The 18,593-nt window shown below is 41.9% G+C and overlaps 3 protein-coding genes across 4 annotated transcripts; 1 reads left to right on the top strand and 2 right to left on the bottom strand.

Annotated features, from left to right (window-relative positions):
* Positions 1-778: 778 nt before the first annotated feature.
* On the top strand, positions 779-3,215 carry LOC310992918 (cis-aconitate decarboxylase-like; the record flags this gene model as incomplete). Its single annotated transcript, XM_083981148.1, has 4 exons — positions 779-907; positions 1,175-1,267; positions 1,502-1,707; positions 2,288-3,215. Exons 1-4 carry the CDS (start codon positions 830-832, stop codon positions 3,213-3,215), a joined length of 1,305 nt encoding a protein of 434 aa, XP_083837274.1. The 5' UTR covers positions 779-829.
* A 4,304-nt stretch (positions 3,216-7,519) lies between these two features.
* Positions 7,520-9,377, bottom strand: glod5 (glyoxalase domain containing 5). Its single transcript, XM_083980887.1, has 4 exons — positions 9,263-9,377; positions 8,738-8,893; positions 8,224-8,379; positions 7,520-8,056 (listed from the first exon to the last, which is right to left on the bottom strand). Exons 1-4 carry the CDS (start codon positions 9,317-9,319, stop codon positions 7,934-7,936), a joined length of 492 nt encoding a protein of 163 aa, XP_083837013.1. The 5' UTR covers positions 9,320-9,377; the 3' UTR covers positions 7,520-7,933.
* An 843-nt stretch (positions 9,378-10,220) lies between these two features.
* On the bottom strand, positions 10,221-18,106 carry rlim (ring finger protein, LIM domain interacting). 2 transcript variants are annotated; one of them, XM_083980970.1, is made up of 4 exons: positions 17,872-18,106; positions 16,409-16,640; positions 14,018-14,125; positions 10,221-13,925 (listed from the first exon to the last, which is right to left on the bottom strand). In XM_083980970.1, the coding sequence occupies exons 2-4, from the start codon at positions 16,575-16,577 to the stop codon at positions 12,148-12,150; spliced, it is 2,055 nt and encodes a 684-aa protein (XP_083837096.1). In that variant the 5' UTR covers positions 16,578-16,640; positions 17,872-18,106; the 3' UTR covers positions 10,221-12,147. The 2 variants fall into 2 exon arrangements, with proteins under 2 accessions (XP_083837096.1, XP_083837095.1); XM_083980969.1 differs by having other exon boundaries at positions 16,409-16,635; positions 17,872-18,085.
* Between the last annotated feature and the right edge of the window lie 487 nt (positions 18,107-18,593).

The following is an 18,593-nucleotide window of genomic DNA, read 5'->3' as shown; positions in this document are numbered from 1 at the left end:
GGGTGTACATTTAATTTTTATAGTTGGGCAAATTTAAACTGACTAAATTCAGTCTGCAAAAATATTTAATACAAAATTTAAAATAATTGAATTGCATACACTATACTCAAGAGTTTATCTGTATATCTACAGCGGCCAATAACTAATGCAGTAGATGATTTCCTTAGCTTTCAGATATATTCAACTGTCTATTCTTGTTCCACAGAAAATTATGCCAGTGTGGGTCGTCAGAGGAATGCATAACTCTGCAGTGCAAGGTAAACCATCCTCTGGTTAAAGGTGGTTGGAGCTCTTGACTGTGTGAACAATAGTTGGTTAAATTGTATTAAATCAATATTGACCATCTGTCTGCTTGCTAGCTTTTTTCCATGTTATTGGTTTAACTTTTGGCATAAAGTGCATCATTTAAACACAGAGCTAATGCCTAAAGTGTTTAATTTCATATGACACTAAGATGACACAAGAAAATACTAGTACATGGACCTGAGTTCAGAGTTCCTCTTGACCCTTCAGAAAGCAGTAGCCTACAATGCTGTCAGACTGTGAGAGACAAATTACTTCATTCATTCAGGCTGTCACAAAAAAAAAACTCTCAAACTCTATTAACTATACTAATCATGCAAGTGTGGTTTCTGTTCTGCCACAGGATGTGAAAGATAAATAATCCTCTCCTAATAATGATTCCTGTATTCTTTTCTTCTTTTCCTACACCTCTGCAGTTCTGAAGAGTCCAGCCCCTGAGGACATAGTCACAGCCAGCTTTGGGAAGTTCATCAGTGAAATAAAGCCTCAGCATTTGTCCCCCACCGTCCTCCACCGCAGCAAAAGGATGGTGCTGGACAGCATTGGGGTTGGTCTGATTGGCAGCACAACAGAGGTGTTTGAACTGGCCCTGCAGCACTGTCAGGTGAGGCACAGGACGGAGAGATTAAAAAGAAGGGACGAATGTGACAGTGAGAGACTGTGAAAGCAAATAGCAATGCAAATGTTGAAAAATGAGTTGTTGAAAAAACAATAGTTATAATTATACAGTATTTCTCAGTTGAAGGAGTCTTGAGCTATTCAAAGGTATTATATTTAAAGAATGCAAATTATGACAAACTGTGACACATATTTTGTCTCATGCCCTTGTGACGGCTCCCTGTGTTTACCTGTCTCTGTCTTTTCCCCTCAGCACATGTACGCGCCCGATGACATCAGCTCTGTTTACGGACGTAGGGGCACCAGGCTCTCCCCGACACTGGCAGCTTTTGTCAATGGAGTGGCGGTGAGTGTGAATAGGTGGAACCGATGTGTCACCATTGTCTGCACTACACCAGACAATTTCAGAGGCACTAAATATTCAGCTTCATTACCCAAGTAGCCAGCCCAAAAGGACAAACAAATAATAGTGTTCTTGCTAGCAGCATGTAAAAGTAATGACCATTTCACTGTTTTTAATTAAACAAATATCTCTGTGCTATGCAATCATGACTAAAAAAAAGTTATCCTCTTGCTTCAGACTCACTCCATGGACTTTGATGATACATGGCACCCTGCCACTCACCCCTCAGGAGCAGTTCTTCCTGCTGTGTTGGCGCTCAGTGACATGATGCCCGCTAATAGAAAACCTAGTGGCCTGGACTTCCTGCTGGCTTTCAATGTCGGCATCGAGATCCAGGGACGACTGATGAGGTTCTCTAATGAGGCCCACAACATCCCCAAGAGGTGAGAACCCCAGAGTCCTATTGGTAACGCCAACTATAATGTATGGGCTAATAGCAGCAGGTGGAAATAAGGATAAAGCCAGTTCCTTGCTAAATTTTTTTTTTTTTTTTTTTTACATAAGTCTCAAGAGATCCATATACAGTATGACTCTGCTGATCTTTGCAGTGTGGTTTACAAGGCCGGTGCAATGTAATGTGCAGTCTGTCAGTGGTGCCAATGAGCTGTGAAAGGCGTGTTACAGGGACAGCAGAGGCTCTGTGGGTAATGTTAGCACAATTAGCCATGTGGAGGAGAATCACACTAGACTCCTTTTGCCAAGTGTTTACACCCAGTCAAATGACCCACCACAGCATTTGCTTGTTTTTCAAGTACTGAAATGACTAAAACTCAACTTCCTTTAACATCCCTGAAATACACTGTCTCTGTCTGTGGAGAGGAGAGTCACGTAGTCACTCAGGCTGGGACATATTTACACACAGGATTTCTGCTGAAGCCAGGAAATTTTAAAATGCTCCTTTAGTCACGAGACTAATTTGCTCCAAAACAAGTAACCAAAGGCTCTCTTCTCTCTCATCACCAGGTTTCACCCTCCCAGTGTGGTGGGGACAATGGGAAGTGCAGCTGCCTGTGCTCGCCTCTTGTCCTTGGATGACTCCCAGTGCAGTCACGCCTTGGCCATAGCTGCTTCTCTATCTGGAGCCCCCATGGCCAATGCTGCCACTCAGTCCAAACCCCTCCACATTGGCAATGCTTCACGCTTGGGGCTGGAGGCTGCTCTGCTGGCCTCCCGAGGCCTGGAGGCCAGTCCCCTGGTGCTGGATGCTGTGGCAGGGGTGGCCGGCTTCAGTGCTTTTTATGAAGACTATGTGCCACAGCCTTTACAATCACCCAGTCATGACAGCCATATGTTCCTGCTTGAGGAGCAAGACATGGGCTTTAAGCGTTTCCCCGCCCATCTGGGGATGCACTGGGTGGCAGATGCCGCAGCCTCGGTCCATAAGCTTCTTGTGGGACTCGGCCCTGGCACCGTCTCCCCAGCTCAAATCCAGGACATCCAGCTCAGAGTCCCCAAATCAAAGTACATCAACAGGCCTTTCCCTGAGTCTGAGCATGAGGCGCGCCACTCCTTCCAGTTCAATGCCTGCAGCGCTCTCCTGGATGGCGAGGTGACGGTACAGTCCTTCACACCCGCTGCCATGAGCCGCCCTGAGCTGCTCGCTCTGCTGAGCCGTGTTCACATGGAGCATCCTGATGACAACCCAGCCAATTTCAACCGCATGTACGGCGAGGTCCAGGTGACACTTGTTGGAGGAGACATTCTGAGCGGGCGCTGTGACACCTTCTACGGTCACTGGCGCAACCCACTGACCAATGAGAGCCTGAGGAAGAAGTTCAGAAACAACGCAGGGTCGGTGCTTCCCTCAGAGAAGGTTGAGAGGCTGATTGATGTGGTGGACGTGCTGCACAAACATGAGAGCTGCACCTCCCTTCTCTCAGAGCTGCAATGAACATTTACAGACACACAACAACCACACAGCAAAAATATCAAAAATTTAAAAGGGATAAAACATTCGCTGTAGTACCTTATAAGGTACTACAGCAAATGTTTTATCCCATGATGATGCTGAAACACTTGTCCATGCTTTTATCTCAAGACTGTTCCCAGGGTTAGCATTAAAAATGGTGAGGCTGCCTTCAGTTACTACGCCCCAAGATTATGGAACAGCCTACCCATTCATATCAGATGTGCCCCAACATGAAAACATTCCTTTTTAGCTGTGCCTTTCAGTAGTCTGGTATATGCTTTTATTGTTTTAACTGTTTTTATTTTATTTTATTCATTTATTTATTAATTATTTGTGGCCCATTATTGTTTTTATTGTTTTACCTGCCTTGTGGAATGCCCTGTAAACCACATTGTGCTTCCACCTGAAATGAAATGTGCTCTATAAATGAAGTTTTGCTTGCTTGCTAGATTATTACATGTGCATGAGCATCAGCCATGCACCCTACCCTGTACACTATAATTATATATTTTGACTAGTTCTTCACTATTTTTGCCACATTTTCCATTTGTTCCAGTCTGTTTAAATGTGTATGTATTAAGTATAATTAAGTAAAATTGCAAAGGGAAAAACATAAATGATTTCTCTTCTTGTGCTAGTCTTAATAAACTTGTGGTGATTTTCTGTCAACATAAAATGGACAGCAACGGGGCAGATGGGTTTTTACAACCAGTTCTACAATGTTTTGATAATCGTTAAGTTAACTGACAATTATATTGTGTAGTTCTTCCATTTGATCAGATTATTTGTGTGTGAGTTTATGTAAGAGCAGGACAACTGCCAGAGATTACAATAAAATATGTGTACAGTACTTTAATTTAATGGTAAAAAACAACAACAACATAAGTTAAGGTGGCTGTTAAATGTGCGTACGTCACAAGGGAATGATGTGGTGGGTGGACGAGCTGCACAAACATGACAACTGCATCTCTCTGCTCTCACAGCTGCAATAAACATGTACAGACACACACACAACAACCACATAACAAAAATATCAAATATTTTAAAAGTTGCTATAAGGTATTACAGAAAATTATTATATGTGCACTTCATGAGTATGAGCATTAGCCGTGTTCCCATCCTGTACAATATAATCATATAGTTTAACTATTTCTTCAATATTTTGCCTCATTTTCCATTTGTTTCAGTCTGTGCATGTATGAAGTATAATCAAGTTACAGTAAACTGAAAAGGAAAAAGCACAAAGGATTCCTGTTCTGTACTGTGCTAGTCTTAATAAAGTTGTGATTGATTTTCCTTCTTCTTAAAATGTACAATCATAATAAATAAATAAATAATTTCAGAAAGCACCCATGTCAATATACATAACAATGTCAATGTGCTGTAGTGTGTTGTGAGGTTGATGTTAAATGTGCATACGTCTAGTGTCACAAAGGAAAAAGTCTTCTCTGATGTCATAGAGCTCACAATGGGAGGTATGCAAAATGCTGGGAGGAGGTTAGCAGCAGGACTGAGACACACATACTATGTGCTTCAATGGGGGGATAAGTTGGTCATGTCCATGCCATAACGCAATCTGTAAGAAGATGTCCTACATGATGGATGGGCAGAAAGGCCCCACCTGTTGCTTCCATCTCTGTGGGTGTGAGCAGACATGATCTCACTGCCAGAAAGGGCTGTTGTTATGAGAGCACTAGCAGAGCTGCTTCCACTGAACCAAAGGCTGCACTGTCAGTGGAAACAGATGGCAGCCAAGCCTGGGCGAGCAGACGATGGCCATGGGCTTGGCGTTACTCTGTCATCATCGTTCACACTCGTATTGCTGTCTACAGAATGTGAAAACTCACCAGCAACTCACAGGAAGTGAATTTCACCAGGACAAGACTGTTCTGTGTCTCTGTTGCAGTGTAATCTTTGTTACCGCCACTGTGTTTTGTTATTTCAGTCCAGAGTAGACCAAGGTCATATTCAAAACAGAACAAAGCAATGGGATTGACTTATGCTGGGAGAAATCTTATTTGTTCCACATCTTTGTATGTATGCACATTTTAACCATAGCACTGTATATGGTGGTTACGCCCTTGACTCTGTTATAGCTACACTACCTGGGTTGGGGGATTAGGGATGGGGCAGATATGAATTAATTAATTTGTAGTTTTATTTCAGTCCGTTTTTGTTTGTTTTTTTAAAAAAGGAAGATAAAACCTGTGAGATTACAACCGACATGTCAGAATGAAGACGGTTGTTTGAGTAAATTAATCTGGAGGCTGGAGCACTGTAGAAAATGTAAATTTTCATTCATTTTTCATCGCCACTTAGAAAAAAAACACATTATTTAGAGTAAAATCTACCCTTGAATCATGGGATAGTAAGCCCAGTGAATCTAAGAATTAGTAAAGTAATATGTATAACGTCTCTGGTAATACTCATTATATTACTTTACTAATTCTGAGAATTGTGCGAAAGGAGATGCTAAAAAAGTGAACCTGAGCAATTTTACAGATGTTATAATATCACAGATATGTCCAGGTGGAATTTCACCTTTCTCAGGCACCAGACTGGAAAACTAATTGTATTTCACTAATAGCCTATATCATAATGGTTATTCATTCCATCCAAATACAACTGTCTTTGGGTCGTTTTGATTTCACCAAGACCTCTTCACATTTTCCCATTCAAATAAGACCATACAACAGAAATGATGTTTGACTCCAACTGGAGCAGATATTTTACTAATAAAAATATGCATAGAAATTTGAATATAGCTAAACAATGCGAATAAGAATGTACACAAACCCAATTTTGCAATAACTAGGAGCAGGTGTTTGTGGTGTCAAACTAAGGAGAAACAAACAAAAACAACAACAAACAAACTTCATGGGCCTGTTTCAAAGTGAGAAACACAGCTGACGCTCCAGAAGGAAGTCACCCCAAAGATAGTATGATAAAAAGAGTGCAGTCTTCACCCTAGAAACCCCTTCGTCTTTATGTAAACAGCCAGGACCTTCACAATGCATTTCAGACTTTAATTATGTGACGCTTATTCTTGCTACTCTTTGGCTGCTAGAGTTTCTGTCGCACAGTGATGGGGGAGACATCTTTGTAATCAGAAGAGTCTCTACTTTCATACGACACCTGTTTGTGTGGTTAGCTTGAAGTGGTGACATTAGCAGAACAGAAGCACAAAAGCGGACGTGCTATTTTAACGTATTTGTTACATGTGTATTGCCTGGGTTTGAATTGTGTTTCGTTCCTGGTATCTGAAAAACTCTAACTATCCATCACTCCCCATTATGGTTTGGCACTATGTCATAGTTAGTGTAAAATGTGCTATTGTACATTAATGTTTATTTTAGACAACACGGTGTAATCCCTGTTTACATAGGCCTTTCAAATAACCAATAGGCATACAATAAACACCCAGGTTGTGCTAGTTGACAGCTTATAGAACAAGACAGCCTGACTTGGCATGAAATGATCCAATTATTTAATTAGACGCCAAAGTCTTCGTAAATTCCCTTTCAAATGTCAGCAAGTAGGGCAATTTAGTGTTCCTATCAGCATGGTTACTCAGCTGTTGGGTTTTAGTTTGTTGACTACCGGTATTCAGAACAGGCACCAAGACGCTTGTTAGGGAAGTGCAATTAAAATATGGAGGAAACTGTTAACGTTGGGGGACATGTCTTGCATAAGTCTAAAACTTTATTTAGGAGGTGTGTCTTTGCTGTATGAGGCTAAGATTTTGATTGGGGACTTCACATAGGGACCAGTTCAAGTTACTCCCACTCACCTTTCATTTAATCACTTAATGAGACAGAGCCTGACGCCAAACCTGCTGCAGCCATGCTGAAGGATACCTATGCTGTGCTTCAGCTTGCAATGCTTACAGTCAATCCTGCTGCAACCATGCTCAAGAATATGCTAACTATGCTGTGCTTCAGCTTGCAGACTGAACTGTAAAAGTCGTGTGTGCGTACATATATACTTTTAACCACCCCAGTTTGCTTATTAGGATTCAGAGATTAAAAGTCAAATCTCCATTTTTCTACTCCACACAAGCATACATGCTATTTTGTATGTTCTGTGAATAGTCCACTATATTTGAAGCAAATACAGCAAATTAAATATTGTTTATTGCAAGTCTGAACCAGCTTGCACTAAACAATAAACAATGCTGAACCAATGAGCAAGTACAATTGTTGCCATATACAATTAATTGAAAAAGTATGTTTATTTTGATTCATATAATATCTGTAAAACATAAATCACAAGAAATAGAATTTTGTTTTGTTTGTTTTATTCAAATGGGCAAGATACTGTGTATCAAAAACAAGAAAAATCCTTATGTTAACTTTTGGTTTCTCAAGAGAAAAAAGCCTTCATAAGAAGCCCCTTGCTTACAACTAAAATCTTTCACTTTTCATGGTATTACAAAAAACAAAACAGCCTTTCTCCACATACATTTTAAATAGCAAATAACAGTCAGCATAACTACAAAGGAACTGTGTTTCTGCATAGTCCGCTGATGTTATCTAGCCCACTCTAAATATAGTGTTCTTTGAACTACAATAATTTTGGTCTAAAAGCCTCATAGCTCAAACAGAAGTTGTGCGGAGAATGCCTGGGTTAGTGCCAAGTTTTCATGCATTTATAAGTTCGCAAATGAGGCCAAAATGGTCTCAGGAAGATTTCTCTGATATTCACTGGTTGTAGTTTGATACTTCGATGAGATTGTGGTCTGGATCTCTGAAGTACAGAGATGTGATTGTCCCCACAGCCCCAGTCCTCTGCACCGGACCCTCCTCTAACTTGACTCCACAATCCTGCAGAAGAGAAGAGAAAGCAGAAACTGAGCCCAAACACTGCAGATACATCTAAACAAAATGTGACATGGAAAGTCAATTAGAGGTCAAGTGGTGTTAAAAATGTAGCAGCCACCTTCCTATGACTAAGACAGACATTTGTAATTCAAGACAATCGGCTGAAGTACCTTCAGATGTGCAGCTACTGTAGCCAGAGGGGTTTGGGTGATAAGGCACAGGTCTGCAGAGCCAGGGGTTGGATGCTTGGCTTTTGGCTCAAACTCCTGACCCAGCTGGTGAAGGTTAAACTTCTGTTGGCCAAAACCCAGAGCCTTACGGTTTCCCTGCAGAGACGCAGAGATGACATAGATCAGTGATTTTTAATCAAAGCCTGCCACCTAGTGGAAAGCACAACATACTTTTTTCTTGACCCCTGCATTAGCAACCATGTGTCAGTATTATTGCTGTATTAAACACATATAAGCATCCATTTAAGACTGAAGCCATCAACAACAGAGGCCTTCCTAAGACTCGACAACCATGTGATTTTCTTTTCAGATTTGTCTGACACTAACTTCTGAATTTAAAAAAACAACAACTTTAGCCTACAAGTAAGGAGATCTATTCTGCTCGAGCTGTAGGCCTACATTTATCTTTGAACCCATGTTGCCAATTTTTCTCCATGACTGAATGAATGAATACCTTGAAAGTGACGACCTCCATGCCAAGGACTGAGGTGTAGAAGTTGATGGTGTCTGGTACACTTTTCACGGTAAGAACCAAATGGTCCAGATGGCTCAGTTCTACTGGGCAGGTTCTTTTGAATCTGACATCCAGTTGTGTTTGAATGAAGGAAACCTATAAGTGAGAGGATGTATAAGACAGTAAATTCTTTGTCATGGTGCTGAGTAGGAGCGTTTTATTCCTGTATCAACAGCGCCCCCTCGTGGTGAATGTGTAGGCCTACTGCGTACTGAGAGCACCTGAAAGGACAGTGTAAACGACATCTGGAATATTAACTTAATGGTGTAGCGCTCTGCAGCAATGTAGAAAACTAATATTAAATCCACAAATGTAAGCTGAAGGACACATGTCAAATGAGTCGGTAATTTAGCTTGTTTTTGTTTTTTCGGAAACGACAGTCTCAGCCCTGACTTACATGGCTCATAATAGTGGGAACAGTTTGTCAGCGGTTCTCTAAAGTTTGTATAAAATAATATAAATTACCTTGAAACAGTTCCTTTGAAAATGCGACAAACGACTCCCAACAGCCCGCAGCGCCATCCTCACCGAGGTCTGTCTATCACCACCGACACTTCCGTGTTTCTCCCTGTGGACTGTGAACCGTCACTACCTTTCATATAGTCTGTGTGGGTTGTTGTTGTACCCATACTACACACTAAAACCCCCCAGCTCTCTGTAAGTGTAGCATTAGTGTTGCCATTTTAATGGTTGTATACTGTGGCTTGTCCAACAAAGTTAAGGGACATAAAGACATTTGTTTGTTTGCCACCTGAATGAACATGACAACTCCTGCCTGTAGGGGTGCCACCAGCAACCATAACACTTCTTTCCGAAGTGCAAATGGTCCAAAGCATCACAAGTGATCACACAATGCACTTCTTTGTGTTCACCTGTGCAGTCTACTAACATCAAGTTAAACCGTTCGGACTTGTTGATCAAATTATGTTTTAGCATTTGGAGATGTTTGTTGTACTGGGCCGGGTAGTCATAGGTATTTCCAAAAATCTGCCCACACTTCTGTGTGACTGAAAGAACACCACTCTATATAGTGTAGTCCAGTAACACCACAGGTCCAATAATAGACACAGAACTGAACTTACACATTTGGAATTGAAACCTGTAAAATTATTAAAGTGCATGTATAGTGCACATGTATATTGCATGTTATGGCAGAGTTGTTGTATTGTTGGATGGGTATACCTAATTAAATGGACATTGAGTGTATTTTGTATTCAGTGCGAGTGAATGAGTGTGATCTAAAAACACATCTCACAATCACATCATTAATAAAACATTGTCATCAAAGATAAAAGATTCAAATAAATTATTACAAGGTAAAGTTAGTCACTAATAAAATGTCCATATATATATATATATATATAATGATCAAACAGCACGGTCAGAGTACAGAGTGCATGACGGCAATGCATTTTGTAGCATAACAACTTTAATTCAGCGGTTAGTTTAGTCATTTAAAACCCAGTTAAGATACTGCACTGGGTGAGTCACAGAACAAGGCCAAAACTAAAGCATGGCCTGAGAGGGAACATACATTTCATTTACATGTTTATGGTTTTTAACAATGACAACTTCTTGCATTCAAACTTCCCAAGAAAGGGAGTAATATTTGTGATAAAGACATCAAACAGTGAAACAAGAAACATGACAGGATGGCATTCATAGCAATGCCCTTTTCTTCCCTCAGCTAATGTTCCTGTTCATCAACAGTGCTATTAAAATCTACAGAACTTCTAAATAAAATAAAATGAACTTCAACACATTTTAAAACGTAATAAGTCTTCATTTAAGATTTTAGCCATTAACGACAGTTTTTTTAAGAATAGCATACATCTATATTGTGGTTTGTATTGCCGTACTTTCACCTTTGCATGTATTGCACACTGATATGGAGGATCTGCTCGTGAGACAGTGGGTGGGCATCCTCACTTTTCTTCTGGATCCTCAATGAGGCAGAACAACAACAATGTCAACTTTTTCAGACTTGGTTTATATCCAAAACCTGAACCTTTGGAATAAAGACTTCTCACCTGTACACTGAGGTGAGGTTGAGAAGGCCACATTTCAATTTAGTTTTTGTCCCCCAGGTCGTTTTCACTCTATGCCAATACCAGTTTAGATAAGTCAATTAATAATCCATTGTCCACAATCCATTGTTAGTGGCAAAATTAAGCATCAGACCAACAGCTCATGGATGTTAGCACAGAATGATTGTGATGTCGTTTTGCATTAAAAATATCCTTTTACAAGTGGGTGGGGGAGGAGGGAGGGAGTGAAGCAGAAGTAGAAGTGACATTTAAATGTCTATAATGTCATGCCTTTTAGTATAGTACTTTTGAGGTGGGAAAATTCACATGCCAACAACTTGATCTCAACTCCAATATGTACTACCAATATCAAGACATCCCTTATTTCTGGTATGGATACTACTCAATCTTTTTTAATGATCAAGAAAATAAAGATGTTAAGAGTCAAACATAAACTTGTGCTTTGAAAAAGAAAGTAGCTGAATTTCTCTCTCCCTTATTACTGTACATTCTTTTTTTTCTTTCTTTTTTTTAACAATTCAGCACACTGAGAAATACCATGGTATATGCCACTCCAAAATAATAGTTTGTTTCTTTCAGTTGAACAAAAAAGGAGAGTACAAGTCACAATGTAAATGGAAAACCAATTTATGTCCTACATCCTGTGGACATCACAATCTCTAACTCTGCTGTGTACACTGATACCACTTATATGTTTAACACCAAATTTAGAAATGCCATGACAAGAGTAATTGTGACCAACACTACCCTAATCTCCATGACATAATTTACAGTCCATACCCAATTCAATGATACAAATAGTATGATTCAAAATTATTTTTACAAGCTTATTTACAGCTAATACTTTGAATTGGTGTAACTAAAAATTGTACCAACACCCCACTTATAGTATATAAAGGTGCCATTTAGGAGCTAATACAAAAGAGGAGATTTGAAGTGCCTGAACTACCTGCAGATGTGCAGCATTTACAACCCAGTGATTCTTTATTAGATACAGATCTGCTTTGTGCACATGGCTTGATGCAGTGCAAAAACTGCTTGGTCACTACAGGTTGATTTAAACAGCATGCATTGCTTGTGTCTAACTTTGGACTGCATTGATCAATGTTTTACTAGAGTGAATATGTCCCAATGTCACTGTATGGAGCACCCCATATCAAACCTGCAACTGCATTATGATCAAACTCACAAATGGTATGAAAGAAATACATTTCAACAGTGGAGACACATTTCCTCAAAAGCCTCTCATAGACTTGTATTTTAGATTTAGGTTGAGACAAAAGGCCTGCAGTCTGTAATGAGCTACACCACACTTTCTCGATTGGCTGATACCAGGACAGCCCTGCGGCAGATGGGACAAGTAGAGTTTTCAGACAGCCAGCGATCGATGCAGTGCACATGGTACTCATGAGAACAGGGCAGCTTACGTAGCTTGTTACCCTCTGCATACTCTGTTATGCAGACACTGCAAGTCTTCAAGGCATCACTCTCACCAAAGTTGCGCATGGAGAGGTTGTCAATCTGCTCTTTTGTCAGCCCTTGGGGCTGGTCCTCATCGTCATCATTTAGGAGGAAGAAGTGAGCCAGCCGTAAGAAGGGTAATGAACTGGGCTCCTCTAGGCTGATAGGTGGTCTCGGTCGAGCCCTGCCACCAGAAGCAAGTGGACCGGTGGCAAGGCCCTCAACCATATCAGGCTCAACTGTCCTTGCTCTGACTCCAGCAGCCACAGGTGGTTCATCAACGTCGGCAGCAGCGGGAGGAGCAGCAGCAGTAGGAGGTGCATCTGGGTTGTTGAGGGCTTCACCCAGATCCGAAGGTGTGTTGGCTCCACGGTTTGAATCTGAAGAGTCAGAGTCTGAATCCATGAGGTATCCGAGTTCACCAAAACCAGTCATAATCTGCCTAATCATAGATTGGAGAGCCATTGAGGTTGCCTCTCCCAAACCTGCATCAGAGATTCTTCGGATAGGTATGCGAATAGTGCTGACGTAGGTCCTCACACCAGCACGCTCAGAGCGTGAAAAAGTCCTACGAAATCCACCACGCTCACTTTCATAAAGAAATGTGTTGTTTGAGTTCTGAGAGCGTGAGCGTGTACGGCTGGCAATGCTGTCTCTTTGCCTATATTCACCTGGACGCACACGACGCACCTGGAGATCGAGCATAATAGTAGGAGGGCGGCGCCCCCCAGCTCCGGCTTCCCCACCCCCCTCTCCCCCACCAGCTTCTCCTTCCTGAGATTCGACATTTGGGGCCTCTGGAACCGTTTCTGCACTGGCCCTGGGTGGCTGAACATCATTGTCAGCAGGGCTCGGCCTAGAAAGAACATGTTGTCGAGTCCGTGAACTGCCCTCCACTTGAGGCACAGGGGGAGCACTGGCGACAGGGCTCGGGGCTTGGGAGATGTGAGCCTGGCGTAGATTAGCAAGACCATCCAGCTGGTCCAAGCTGAGAGGGGAGCGGCTCCTTGCCGTACGGGCCCTGGTCCTGCGAGGTTCTGGACTACGGCTCCGGGCTCTCCTCTGTCCTCTGCGTGGAGAGGGAGAAAGTGGGGGTGGTGGTACTGGTGGGGCAGCAGGCGAGCTGGGAGGTTCTCCTAAAATCTCTTGTGAAACAACCTCTTCTAGTTCTGGCTCTGGCTCTGGCTCTGGCTCTTGCTCTGGCTCTGGCTCTGGTTCTGGCTCTGGTTCTGGCTCTGGTTCTGGCTCCGGCACTGGCTCTGGCTCTGGCTCTGGCTCCACTATGACAGCCAATTCCTCTACAACTGGTTCTTCAACCACTTCTGTCTCCATGGGGACTTGTGGTTCAGGGTTTGGTGCCACTTCTTGACCCTCTGGTGACTCCTCTGGAGACTCCTGCTCCCCTTCTGCAGCTGCCTGCTGCTCAGCGAGGTTACGGTTCACACTGATCTCAAGGCTGAAGCGAAAATCACCACTGTTTGGGTTGGTCTGGCTCACTGCCCGCCATGACTGGTTTCCACGATGACCGGTTCTGGTTGTGTTGCCTGTGCGTCTCACTGTGTTCAGCCAGTCCAGGAGACTATCCCCACCGGCAGGATCCTCAGAGCTTTCTGGTTGTACTGAAAAATCAGCGGAGTTAACAAGTGACAAATCATATCTGAGTTTGACAGTGAACCATGCAATCAGAAAAGAACAGAAACAGCAAACTTACCAACTGGATCTTCTCCAGTTTCTGCACTTGCTGGTGTGTTATTCTGCTGTTCTGGACCATCTTTGATTTGCTGAAGTCTATTAAACAGCTCATCCTCTGTTACTTCCCCTGGAAGAGACGTTACAAAACAGAACAGAAGTCTGATATTTAAAAAGAAAAAATTATTTTGGCTATTCACATATTCCTTTCCTGACATTTTTTTTTGTTCGTCCTATGTGCTTACTTCCTCTACGCCATTTTTAACTTAATGCAGAGAAAGAGGAGACAATCTGTAGAGACTCACACTGTAATAGTTGCATGTGTGGAAGTAGAGAGATATGGTGAAAAAAAATCTGGTGTTTAGTTGTTTTGGCCCATAGATCTGTTTTGTTGCCTCTGAACAAATCAACAGGACAATACTGAAAACCACCGGACTTACCAGGGCATGCCACTGTCCACTCAAGGACCTCTACTTGCAGGGTGCTCCACTAAAGGATGTTCCAAACTTACATTCCCCCTCCCACTGTCCTGGGACAGAAACGGATTGGGCGTCTTCAGTAGTCCGTAGGCTGTTGCGTTTCCAGCAGACTGACAAATCCAAAACTAGAGGTCTAACTTTACTTTCATCACAACTTGTAATTCTAACGTATTTCCAAGTAAGAAATGTGTAAAGACAGAGAAGAACATAGTTTTGGCTGACAGGTCATGAGAAGGTATGCTGTTCATTTCAGGACTGTCTTTGGCCTTTTTTTTTTCTTTGGGCTAACTTCCACTAGTCTGTTATAGAAATCTGAAGAAAAGCAGTGGTAGTATTTTGGGGGAACACCACCACCATGTGAATATATGTATATTTGAAAGTCCTTGACACCAAAATAATTCACAATTTATCAACCCAAAAAAGACTGGGCACCTGGGTTGTAGTATAGTTTGTGTGGCATCAGAGCATGATATATAACAGATAATGCGGTTTAGTTATATACATTGGGCACATTGTCACTACACATGTCCTACACAACGTGCAGCTCTTCTTAACCACTACTTCATTTTAAAGGGACAACGAGGAGTTTTGGAAAAGCGAAGCGTTTTCACACTACATTTATGAGCCTCCGCGCGCACCGTAAAATTCTTTGACCGGCGTAAGACGGACTCATGTTTTCATTCATCAATAATTAAAGTCAGAGGTTCAAAGAGTTTCACATACCGTCGTAGTTCCGACCATAAACGGCGATTCGGCTGCGTTATTCTCATGACTCGTTGCGAAACCGAAAGTAAGGAAACGCTGGTCGGCTCGACCAGCATTTCCGCCACCACTAATAATAACAAAATAACGATAGAGACAAAACGATATATTTATCGAAAATGGGCCCATTAACAAGTGTGGGTAGCGGAGATTCATCCACATTAACGTGAGACTTTTTTATAACCAAATAGAAACTCCTCGTTGTCCCTTAAAAAGGCACTGTGACCTACTTTTCATTCCCAACTGATGTGAAGCGTTATACCTCCAGTGCACATAAAAGCCATATGGCCATAACTTAATAATAAAAGATTTAGGATTGTTAAAGGTCCAGTGTGTGAAATGGGGGGAAGACCGTGACAGCTAGCGGTCAGATTCTAGTTCGCAGCGCTCACTCGCTCGCACACACTCGCTCGCACTCACCCCTCCCATCAACAAAGTGACGGTGGCCTCTGAGGACAAAAAAACTTGTCTACTATGACTGGGACGACTGGAGCGATGAGGTGAAGATCTAAACCATATTACAATATGTTATAGGTTATCAGTGAGAGGTCCTTCTTCTTCTTCTTCTTCATTGGTTTATTTATGCGCACAAAACCTGCAAAACGATTTTTCGTTCAGGCTGCTGTACAAACATGGCGGCACAAGATGGCGACACTCTCTAAGCATGACCCTTGCTATATAAAAGAATAATTATAAGGCTATGAAAACCAAATGATTTTATTTTATATTTATGTTATACTTGTACAAATATATTCATGGGTAGTATATTCAGATTTTGCCAGTAAACCTTTCCAAATATGACACTGGACCTTTAAAGCCTATTGTAGAACTTAAATAATCTCCCAAACAACCGTTTAAAACTCTGCAGAGGAGGACTAACACTAAGGGGAGAGATAAGGGAAAAAAAGAAGAAGATTTGATTGTTTGAAAAAAAACACACACGCTTTGTAGTATCACTTGCTGATTTTTTTGGCCATAGGCATCTGTGTGACTTCCCTTGATGTCATTTTAATTCACGTTGAATACCTGAAGTGTATTCTCACACAATACTCATACTTTTCCAATAACCAATTCCCCTTGAGTGGTTTAAAATATAAATGTTATTGTTTCCACAGTCATAGCAAATGTTTACAAAAGTAAAGATGAGTGTAATAAGAAAACAGGTTTATTACCTGGGGTGCCTAAGAGATTGTTGTCTCTCATGAGACGATAGTCTTCATCACTGAGATTGTTGACAAACTGGTAGAAGGCCTCCTCCCTGTCCAGCCGGTCCAGCTGCCTCCTGCGCTGCGACTCAGGCTGGTCACTGCCACCCTGCTCTTGACTGTCAGACCCTTCCATGGTTCAGAAGGGAGGGGGGGTTGAGGGGAGTTCTCCAATCCTCAGCAAGATCCAGTTGCTGCTCTGAGAAAAAAAAGTTTAACTGTTTATCAAGAACAGATGGTTAGAACATCAACTTGACTTCACATTCAGCTATGTGGAGTTCAGACTCTCATATGTAGCACAGGACTGATCAAAAATGGGTTCACAATTGAGAAACCTGAGATAGCCTTTTTGACACTTTTGAGTCTTTCTACCATCCTTTCCTACTCTATGAACACAATAGCTGCCCTGGTGCGTTACTGTCAACTAGGGCAACGTTAACATTCATTAAGGCGAAATCTCGGCTCATAACACATCAGCATCACAGTGAAACATGGTCAACATTTTAGAGAAACACTGACTCAGTGGCTACTATTAGCACGATTTACATCCACTGATTGCAAAACAAACTGTAAACAGAGCTGCTATCCACGCAGCACTCGCTAACTCAGCCGCAACGTTTTCCCCGTAACGTACAATTATGCGTTTTATCTGAACGTGTTTGAAGATATGGTCGTTTAATATTATTTAATTTACGAACACTTGATGGACTGTGTGTTCCTAATTGCATTGGGAAAGCAGAATGTTGGTCAAAGTCGAGATGAAAACAAAATGGCATCATCTAGCTGAGCTTACGCTCGCTAGCTTTTAGCCTCGTAAAGGGCTGCTCAACACTGTCAACTTCATCCAGCGCTGGACATTTCAGTGAACCCTTCATATTATGGTAATTTAATACAAAGGCAAATGAAGAGCGGTCGGTTTGGGTGGCGAGTGTGGTGTTTTGTGTACAGTGGAAAACAAGCCTATCAAATGACCAAACAACCTCAGTTATGTTGAGCTTTCACTACGCTAAAGCTTGTTAGCTCTAATGATAACTAGCCGAGCTGCTAGTTGCTGCGTTCACTGCCAACGGCAAATTTAGCAGGAGCTAACGCTAACTTAGCTAGTAACTTCGTGATACGTGTCCTCTACTCCATCAACTTGACATAAACATCTACCGACCACAACGTGATATAATTAAACAAGTAAAATAAACAAGTGTCATTTGTTTTGTTTTTTACTGATAATTCACAAACGAACCCCGAGGGTGTCATTTAAAAACACATTGACGCTACTGTTAGCATCACCGCAAGCTAACGAAGTAAACGACGTCAATCAATGACGTTCACAACCAGTACCTAACCAAAGCAAACAAGCTAAAATTAGCTGGCTAATGAAAATAAAGGCTATCACATCGAATTACACATCTGTCACCATATCCCTGATACATTACCTGTTCACTGATGTTACAAGCAATGTAATCGCACTGTCCAATTGTTCTCCTGATACCCTCTGAAAAACGCCTGGTTGTTTAGCTAAGTGCGATTTCAGGATTCCATTTTCTTTCTTTTGGGAAGGCTACAATGATGTTCCGGAAACTGGGTGTAAAGAGACGTTTTTCCCTCAGTTTAACCCCCCAGGTAGACACAGGCACCGCACTAACCATAGGCCACTACACAACCTAAACGGTTTGAGTGTGCGCCTGCCAATCGTGACGGAGGAGGCGGGGTGAGCCGTACGCAACCCGGTAAGTGGCGCTGCCTGAAAGACCAGGCTCAGGGCAAAACAACCTCCTTTTGCTCGCTTTAGAAGAGTGTTAGAAAAAAGGATGTTTGTTTTGGACAGTGTGCCGCTGTTCAGCTGTAGCGTCACGATGCGGTTGTAAACGCAAATACGCTTACCCGCTGCAGAATCCAGGCTGCAGGACAAATATCTGTCAAGTGCAGCCCATATCAGCCTATTTAAATCGCCAGCAGGCTATCATAACATGAAGGATTTTAATTAAAACCATCTGTGACACGTTCATGGGATATAACCAGCAGTATCAAGTCATCTACGTCCCACTATACATTGCAGCAACCAGGGCTATACAAAATTCCATTGGTATTGATTGAAGAATATAATAGGCTAATATTTAATCTAATTTTGACCATTTGTAGCCCAGTGTGTTTTTGA

Source organism: Trachurus trachurus (assembly GCF_905171665.1).
Source record: "Trachurus trachurus genome assembly, chromosome: 10".
In the NCBI taxonomy this organism is placed as follows: domain Eukaryota; kingdom Metazoa; phylum Chordata; class Actinopteri; order Carangiformes; family Carangidae; genus Trachurus; species Trachurus trachurus.
The sequence above is the reverse complement of the archived record's forward strand: the minus strand, read 5'-3'. Positions and strand labels throughout refer to the sequence as shown.